This window comes from Diadema antillarum, unplaced genomic scaffold, assembly GCF_040938485.1.
Source record: "Diadema antillarum isolate AM-2024a unplaced genomic scaffold, OU_Dant_1.0 scf00000141, whole genome shotgun sequence".
In the NCBI taxonomy this organism is placed as follows: Eukaryota; Metazoa; Echinodermata; class Echinoidea; order Diadematoida; family Diadematidae; genus Diadema; species Diadema antillarum.
The window spans coordinates 4337561-4347890 of NW_027271030.1; the positions used below are offsets into that span (position 1 = coordinate 4337561).

At 37.4% G+C, this 10330-nt stretch overlaps 1 protein-coding gene across 1 annotated transcript; it reads right to left on the minus strand.

Annotated features, from left to right (window-relative positions):
• Nucleotides 1–8355: 8355 nt before the first annotated feature.
• On the minus strand, nucleotides 8356–10098 carry LOC139721353 (uncharacterized). Its single transcript, XM_071632671.1, has 2 exons — nucleotides 9831–10098; nucleotides 8356–9531 (listed from the first exon to the last, which is right to left on the minus strand). Exon 2 carries the CDS (start codon nucleotides 9412–9414, stop codon nucleotides 8770–8772), a length of 645 nt encoding a protein of 214 aa, XP_071488772.1. The 5' UTR covers nucleotides 9415–9531; nucleotides 9831–10098; the 3' UTR covers nucleotides 8356–8769.
• Between the last annotated feature and the right edge of the window lie 232 nt (nucleotides 10099–10330).

Sequence of the window (10330 nt, forward strand, 5' to 3'; positions counted from 1 at the left end):
CAACTGGATGACAGAAAGGGGTTAAGGCTGTTAAACGGTTCCGCTCTCAAATCTATCACGTGAACGGACCTCGTTCGCGCGAAGACTTCTCATGAGTACGTCCATGAGCATGTATTCCCTTTCCCCTGGCGCCTCGACGTTGAGGGGAGAAGCGAAGCGATGAGTTCCTCTTGCGGCCAGAGAACCCTTATCCACGGACGGTTGCACAAGACTATTGACGCCATTGATTGGTTGGACTTGCTTGCACCCGTTTGCTCCACTGATCTCTACCCCGACGGGTATGTAGAGAGTAGGGGTAGAGGGTCTAGAGCAGAGATGAGTGATTTTCTTCTCCACTTCCACACGTTCAAGCAAAATAGTCTCTAGAATATAGCTGCCAGGTAGAATGGTGTATACCTTCCAATGCTTGTAGGTGTTATATATGATATAATAATTATATGTATATACACTGTACATACATATGTATGTACATACATGAGTATTATATACATATATATATATATATATATATATATATATATATATATACAAAGATGTGTATCTAACTATATATATGTACTATCATGCCAGCATCTCTCATCGTCAGAAAGAAAAAGGTTTCCTTGTCTTTTCGTGTTCAATCTGGAAGCATAGGCCTATATGAACAGATCATCACGTCCACTACCAATTTTGATGTACATTGTACCCCGCGGTACTTCAATATTCCCTATACATTCCAATCACTACTGGAGTATTATGATGTACGAAGTGAAGGGTATGAGTGCCTTATGAAAAAAATGGGCGGTGTTTTGCTCCAGTTTGTGGCAGCGTTGAAAGCAAAGTACAGTGTACTATATGCAAACTATTTGTTTCACCGTTCAGACCAAGTTCACAAATATTTTTGGACACTTCGATGACCTGTAACCAATTGTCCATTTCCTTTTTCGTCTCGAAGAAGTAGCAACTTCACACGTTTGGATGGGCTATAGGAAGACGGCTGTAAATTCTCAAAGATAGCGCTTGTAGATGGAAGTCAATTACCGATGCTAATTTACTTTAGATTAATGCAACGTTTAACTTGTCGTAAACACGTTTTTGTTTGTTTATCTGCTTGTGTTGTTGTTGCTTTTAATCATCCAGGCAACATTTTATGGTTGCTTTCGACGTTATTAGGGCGTAAATATACATTAACATGACATGTACCCGGAGTTTTAGTTTCGCTCTAATACCAAATTTGGCCGCCACCTTCTGCCATGTGTGTGTGTGTGTGTGTGTGTGTGTGTGTGTGCACGTGTGTGTTTCTTTATTAGATTAGAGGCAATTGCCAGAATCTTAGATGTTCGATGCCTTCATGCAAGACCCTGCACGCAGGAGTAGGCCAACGCTATCAAACTTTTATTGGGCATGTTCGGTACGTGAGATTGCACGTGAATATACGACGTTTGGACATCGTATCACGTTTACTGACTCTTCAAAATGTCGGCTTTGTATACCTTCTAAAGAAATATATTTTGAGACTTATTGCTATACAAATCAACAAGTAGCATACATACATTTGTAGTATATTGTAACGCATGAAGTTTGATGGCTCGTATCTTTGTACAATGACCAACTTAGAAATGCTATATCAGTATGATATCTTTCGGAAAGCTATTTGAATTCTCAGTTTATGCAAAATACGTTGTGTTGCTATAACTCTTTATCTAGTCAGAATAGCTGGTGTCGTTTGGACGAATGTCATCAAGCGTGAAAGTAAAAGGTGATACATGTACTGCACATCCATCGATCACTCGTTTATTACGTCACACAATACTGGAGTCACTCTTTATGATCATGAATTCGTTGATTTATTGTATCGCATTATAACGGAAACGGGGCCACAGGTCCAATGGATACTCTCGCGGGACAAATTAGGAAGATAATTTTCCCTTCGGAAAAAAAAAGGCCTAAGAATGACGAATTTTCCATTACAACAGTTATTGCGGATAGTGAAAGTAGGCAATACGTCATATGAAAAGACACACAAAAAGCCACTTTCTCCTGTCAGAGTGATAATAATAATAACAACGATGATGATGCTAATGTGCTGATGATAATAATGATGATAATAATAATAATAATAATAATGATGATGATAATAATAATAATAATGATAATGATAGTAATGATGATGATGATGTTTGGCAATAAAAAAGTGGTACACAGACCAAGAAGCAACCTTTTTTAGTGAAGTGGCCGATGAAAGTTCCGTATTTTAAGTGCATTATTTTGTCAACAATGCCTTTCTACGTATTTGTCAGAATAATTATGTTTCAGTTTTCTTCAAAGCCAAAGAAGAAAGACAATAGTTTCGTAGAAAGTATAGTAGATATCAATGTGTGACACGTAGTGGTAGAGTAGTTAAACGTCCTTTACTCCTTGATTTGTAAACATGTTTATTTTTATATCTGTTATTTTCACATGTACATGTACATCATCACTTACATTTTTGTATTCATACATGTATATTGTAAATATATTTGTACTCTTATACCCCGAGAGGGGATCGATAGACATGATAGAGTCAATACGATCTTACAAATCTTACAAATCTTACGTATGTGTTCCCAAGTGAGTAAAAAAAAAAAAAAAGTAATGTGAAGTTCTATTCTCCTTTTCCCCTATATTTCTATTCGTTGGCAACAACACATCACACACACTCACACACACGCACATACAGTGTATAAAATATAATGTATATATTATATTTTTGATTAACATATATATAGAGAGAGAGAGTGCGAGAAATATATATATATATATATATATATATATATATATATATATATATATATAAAATCTATAAGTATACATACACGAACAATACATGATGCACACATATACATTATATACGTATACACGTGATTTGTACCCGAAGTACCGGGAAATGATTCACAATGGAATCATCGAAACTGAAACTTCTTAAATTTCATAAGAATTGGCAAGTACTTAATTTGATAAATAAACGTACTGTAGGCTTCATATCTGACGCGAGTGAACAATTTCCTCATTGTGCCAAACGATCTAGACGTGGTAAAACTCGAAGTTCTTAGTAAACAAAATTCTGACTCAAATCGAGCAGTGTGCAAGGTGGTGTATAGCATGTAATACAATGTACATTGTACGTGTATACTGAATTTTACATTCTGCTTTAACGCAAATGAAACGATGTTCTTTAAACACACACCGGTTCGTCATTTTTAAGAATATTGCAGAAACTACACAACATACAAAATTAGATTCTTTATTTACGTGCCCTCAAAGTTATAAAGAGTGCCCTATGATTTATGCTATCATATTTTAAGTAGTGACAAGTATTGGACATCTCTCATGATATTATGCTAGTAGATAAAATCTGTAGAATGAATGATTGCAAAAACGAAGTACGATTTTGGCGTCCGATCAATTCAAACTATGGACTTTAAACAGAGTCAATGTTTTCAAAATTGACTGTTTATTCCAAATTTTACTGAATTCACGTTGTAATAAAATAACGAGAATTAAGTGTCACGTAAACAGTTTGTAATTACAGGATTATCATCCCGCTTTCCCCCTATTTGCATAGCGTAATTCACGTCAGTCGTAATTGCATTTTCAAGACACATAATCTACTCGTGCATGATGTTATGAAAGCCTTCGGGAGTTTGAGGCTTTGATTGAACAGCCATTATTATGTTTGGCCAGTAATCAAACGCCTCAAAGCGACCCTTCTGGGATTGACTCGCCCCTACTTTTTTATTAATCTCCGGTATATACGGGTTGCTCTGTGCATGTTGTTGTCAGAACCTTATAGGCACATGATAGCATCTTATCAGTCGGTTTGATTTGTCTGTTTGTCTGTCTGTCTCTTACTCTGTCTCTTCCTCTCTCACTCACTCTCTCTCTCTCAACCTCAATCTTTCTTATACTTTCGATGGAAACTGGAAGCGCTGAATCATAACTAACAGCGCGCAAATTTGGAAAAAATTCTATTGTATCAATATTGAGAACACAGAAAATGATATTGTCATTATGTATACAATCCATATTGACCTTCGACGCATCATATTTATGTCAGTCGCATACACCGTACGTCAAAAGATATTACATACCCCGACGATTGGAAATTACTTTCTTGCAATATTGCATGAATCAAAATTTAGCCAGTGATCATGAAAACTTGCTGGTATTGTAATTTGGAATATCTTACCTCTCTCTCTCTGTCTTATCTGTCTCAAGATGATTATAGTGTAATTATATATATATATATATATATATATACTCAGCAAAAAAAGAAAGTAAACACTTTTTAGAGTTAATAATTTTCGTAGAAGATTTTGATAAAAATGAATGTGTCATATACCATATCAAAGATTATTTAATTGGCTATCAACCTGGTAGGTTTATACAAAGGAAAATTTTAGGCATGAGTGAACACATTCGTTTTTGTCCTCCAAGGCAGAAAAGTAAAAATTGCAGAATTGGACATATTGAAATTCATTTGCAAATGCCCTCCAAGATACCAATGATAACAAAAGACCACTTTAACGCAAGTAGAGACATGAATGAAGCAGCAGAAATAAGTTTCCGTTCCCTTGTTTCCCTTTATATTCAGAACAAAAACATAGTGCGGAAACTAAAGGTGGAACATAAGCATTTTCCATCAATTCAAACTTTAAATGACATTATAGGGAGTAAGCCGGAAAGGTGATAAAATCGACAGAATTTCTTCATTTTACCTTTTAATTAAGGAATTTAAGAATGCACGAGACAAATTCAAGAACCAAATATCATTTCAAATTTTCTTAAAATAACGTTGCATATTTAACTTTCTTTGTTACCATAATTTTTCTCTTGCGTCTTTTGACTGCGGATTTGACAGAGGATTCTTCATTTTCCTCCATTATTTTTTGCCTTTCTTTATCTTTGGAGGGTTGCAGAGACATTATTGAGATCATAGGCTGATGTTTCCAAATCAATTTGCATTTCTGTTGTGTTGAATTTGTCTTTTTAGTTCTCATTATCATATGGAAGAGCAAATACGCTTGAATAACAACTTGTCCATTTTGCAATTTTTACTTTTGTGCCTTGGAAGAGAAAAACGAATGTATTCACTCATGCGTAAATTTAACATTTTCATTGACCTACTAGGTTGGTAGCTAATCAAATTACCTTTAACATGGTATGTAAAACACCATTTTTAGTCAGATAATCTATGAGAAAGATAAACTTGAAAAAGTGTTTACTTCTTTTTTTTTTGCTGAGTGTATATATATATTTTGAGGTAGGCCTATAGTATGTTTGTGGATTTGTTCTACATAAATTATGTACGTGTGCAATTTCATGAATCTTGCTATCATAAGATCACTGAAATATGATCATGACCATTGTGTATACTACACTAACTTCTAAATTCGTATTGATTAGTGGTACATTTGTAATATGCCAACTTTATGCAGGGAATCGTAACTCGGAGCGTATTTGCAGTACTATAGGCAAGTGGGCCTATACCGATTGCTTATCGGGAGAATGTATTTACTCCCTATCAGTGGGTGGCTAATTCACTTTGAGTTTTTAGGTCGTTAGTACTTTATTTCTTCTCATTTTGTTTGCTTGTATCAATTAAGGCGCATGATTTCCATGTATACCCTCAAACAAAACAAACAAAAAACAAACAAACAAAAAATCAAGCCAAAAGTCATACTCATAATTTCATGCACGAGGGCATACACAACATTTTAATAAGTTATCGTCATAACAGATTGATATGATTCTTGGAGAGAATACATTGTTTTAATCTCATCATAGATACATACATGAAGCGCTCTTAATACACACATTGATACAAATCAACTGACGTCCAATACGAGTTTTTGTGAGAAGTGAAGGAGAAACGCTGGGATTTCGTTTTCGTCGATGAAGTGCACTGAAAACGACTATTACATGTATTTAGTCAAAAACAGATCACTGGCGTATTTCTCATTTACGTGTATAATACTGACAAAAGAGAAAATCGTTCCCAGTAATGGATGATGATGGCGAAAAGAATTTTAGCGTCAATTTGTCTGCAAAGATGTAGACATAGCGCTTTGAAAACAAAACCGTGTCAACAAAACATCGTTCCTAAATACACATCGGTGATATTTGATATTCTTCCCTCTCGTATGGGCCACGATTATAGACGAGGAAGTGCATCAGGGTACACAATTTGTATACACACAATGATTGTTGTACCTAATCATATAAACTTTATAAACTTGCGCAGTGTGTAACAACAGGAAACGTACGTCAACCGGAAGAGTATCGAAATGAATTCAATATGACAAGGCTCATCATCATTATTTTTGTCACTTGGAGTGAAGAGGAGAAATTTCTACGAACCTGAATGAGTCGATTAACTGATCATTTCACAATACAGTATAATGGGTCTCTATTATAGCTGCTGATATTTGGGAATCTCTGGTATAGGCCCGCATGCATTTAAACTGTACACACGTAAATACATGTACCTAATTTTGAATTGATGTTATGTCTATAAGTTACGACAATGCGGACTTAAAAGTGAACTTCGTTCGAGTGTAGTTGAAAAGTCAAAGTCACATCTATCATTCCATTAAACGCGCACGACGAAACATACACATTAATGATTCATATACTTTTGAAGATTGAAACCATACGCATGATACTTGACTGAAGATCTATAAAAAGCACAATACAAACAATACAAACCACTCCAGTTTCTTGTACATTGAGAGTTCACAGATAGTGTTCGTTCGAGTGCGTGATGTCAAGAATTAAAGCCACATGATAACGAGAGACACCTTTGAATTCAGAGTACATGTAGAATCAATCAGAAGACCAGTGCACGCAGAAACAAGTTTGATCAGGAGATCTACCTTGTATACTTTTTGAAGATAGGTTGCTCCTGGCAACCGAAAAAGTAAGCTGAAGTTTGCCAGACACGTTGACAATTAATAAAATGATTTGATCCCAGACATTGCAATACATTTCATGCAAACAGGTAAATTGAAGAATTCATGTCGTCATTTCACATTACAGTACACGTCATAAATCACCACTAGATTTCGATTAAATAGTTACTTGTGACTTTGTCATCTGGGGAAATTAATGATAATCAGAGATATGAATACATTAAGCGGTCTTCCGTTCACAGACTAAGTCTTTATATCAAATAATACCTGCCGCCACTTTGTACAGCACACATCAGTAGGCCCTAATTATTACAATAAATCACCATCTAATTTCAGATGGAAGTGTTTTGAAATTAAATTTTTATCGTATTTTTGCGATGATTTGCTTTTTTTGCGTGATTTTTGCGTGATTTGCTTAGTTCAGCAATGACTGCCTGCGAGCAAGCAGCCAAGCCACCTTCCGAATCACAAAGCAATTTGCATATACATAAGGACGCCAATTCGTTATAGAGAAGGGATTTGAATCCGAGGCCTAACGATAAATTTTCGGTCTTATCAACTGAGAGCTTTTGTAAGTACAATTACAAGGCATTGACAGTGAAATTTATACAAATTTCTGTTCAACATGCTGCTTGGGTGATTTCCATCGAGGAAAAAAACAAAACAAACAGATATGAAGCTTGCAACGAACAATTGTGACGCATAATTACCTGGGCTAGAATGCACTCAACTTTATCTTGAATGTGTTCAAAGCTGTAGACCTTAGTGATTTTACACAAACTGGCTTTCACTGTGATTATGAATTGAACGTCCATACCCAGTTGTTACTATTCTTCCTATATCATTTATTATAGGGCCATTAATCGTGCTCTGATCTTATTTATTCAGCTAACCGGACACAAGTTCAGACCGGTTCAAACCTCCTGGATTTTGTTTTTCTTTGAAAAGTTAACGATGAATGTGATTTTCAGTCGTAATCGGTTATTATTAGAGGAAATTAGACCACCATTATGATATCAAAATATGAAATACATGTACAATGTAGACCACATCATCGACAAAATATGCGTGGAATGAGCATTTGATATTCTTGATAATACCATGTGGCAAGAATCGGCAGAAAACAAAGTTCAGAGTCCATTGTCACTTAATTCAAGTGTCTGTGTTTGTGAGTGCTTTCTGAGAGTCTCATCAGATAAGGTTATCGTATAGAGGTACTGGATTAAATCCTGCCAAATATAATCAATGAAGAGACGCGTTGACCAATTAATAGAATACCATTGTTTGTAGCATCCTCTGTTTAATATCGAAGCTGAATATACTTTAAAAAAAAACGAAAAAAAAAACCAGCACGATAACACGGATGGCGCCTAAACAAGCAGACTTATCCAAACGTGTTTTGACTCGTGCAATCAAACGGGTGAGGGGGTCGAATGAGGAAAAAGCTGGAATGGTTTGACTTACTTTGTCATGACTGAGTAAACGACTGTTCAGTGCAGTTACACTTATTAAATGTAGAAGACCTACATACCTACTGAGAAATGAATACGGTACCTTCGTGGGACTACACGTCATTACGATGAGGTCTACGTTCACACATAATCTCATAATAGATAACCACATGAGTATCATTCGTATGAATACACTGTACTGTACATTCTATATACAAACATTTAAGATAAAATCTTATTTATTCATGTCCAATGCGTGGAAAAATTCTCTGCGATTTTGCAAACAGATGGAAAGATTATTCCTTACTGCAGGTCTGCAAGCCGGCGCAGTACTTGATCTTGACAATGTCCTTTAGTAATACAAAACTGTAAATTTCCTTGCCTTGAGCTCAGAGAGGCACGTGGCTCGGAGGGGAAGGCTTCCTACTCCTCTCCCGGGGATCCTCCCCATCTGGATGACACCGTTTCCAGTCGGTCCAAGCTGCTTCAAAAGCCCGCCTGATGTAATTTACAATTTCTGTGGCTTTATCCCTCGTCGCACATTCGAAGACGTGGCAGTGCACCGATTCCCGCGTCTTACACGTCAACGCCACAGCGCGCGGATGTCGCAGGTCCGTCGCGCAATACGCGATGCAGAACAGCGGTAATGATTCCAGAACGTCGCGCGTAACGTCCTCAAACGTGATGGTACTCTTGTCGACGCGAAGCGAACATGACGTCTGGATAGGTTGCTGCGGTTGATGGTGGTGTAAGTTTGACAGTGGCGCCACTTTCTCGACGGCTGTTACCGCGTCTCGAACACGAAGCGACCGTACAGGTACGCGGCCGCCATACCTCACATGGAAGCATCGTTCTTTCGTTGCCGACGCTTCGCCGCATAAATCGCTGTCCGAGTTCATAAACTTCTTACGCAGCAACGACGGCGAGTTTTTGAGGGTTTGCAGGAACTTGTTCTGCTGCTTCGGGCTTGTTGGGCTCTGTGGTGATCCCATCGTTTTGACGCGTTTAATCACACCTGTCCAGTGTTTTCCCATGCAGGCGAAGTCGGGTAAGCAGACGGCTAGAAGTCTGTTGTGAGACTGGTCCCTTCTCACGAAATCGCCTTCTTCTCTTTACAACGGTTGTCCGTGGACAGTGGTCTGGCGGATAATCTGAAAGATACACAAGAGGGAGACGATACCGGAGACCATTAGTATTAAGGCCTCTTTTTTTTTTTTTTAGATAATGTGACTACTAGGGTTGCAGAGCGTTAAAAGCATTAATAATGGTTCGAAGTCTTTGCACACAATGATATGATCGTTCATGCGATAAGTTTTCTTTTACTCAACACGTAACACGAGACAGCGAGAGCGGTGAAAGAAAAACGTTATACAGTACGTGCATACTACAGTGTACTACGGGCATTGAGTGCTCTTTCAGGGCACAAAAAACACCCAGAAGTTATACCAACCTGTGCTATATATGTCGCTGCAACTGGAAATGTGCCACTCGTTGAAATAAAATGTCAGTAAATCACATGAAGGAGCAAAAATGACATTGTTCCAAGAGAAAAGATCCGCATGCTGATATTACTTCTATGCAATGTGTAAACAAGAATGATTGACCATGAAGAAATAGATCTTGTGAAGTGGGAGCTTTACCAGTAAACAAATGCGAGAGATCGAAGAGAGGATCCGTCAAAACAAATGCGAGAGATCGAAGAGGGTCCGTCAAGCGTTGTGGTCCTGAGCACATGTGCAGTTAATTGGGTTCGATCGCGGGGACTTTATAACCAAGACAACATACGGACGTAATCGTGAACGCAGCGAGCCCTGATTGGCAGACTATGTCATACTGTAGACACGCCTCCCAAATGAATACCGTTCAGTTGGTTATGAAATAATTCAGACACGATTATCTTAGAATCACCTGCACACCCGCTTAGAATGTATGAGCGGATGACACCACGAC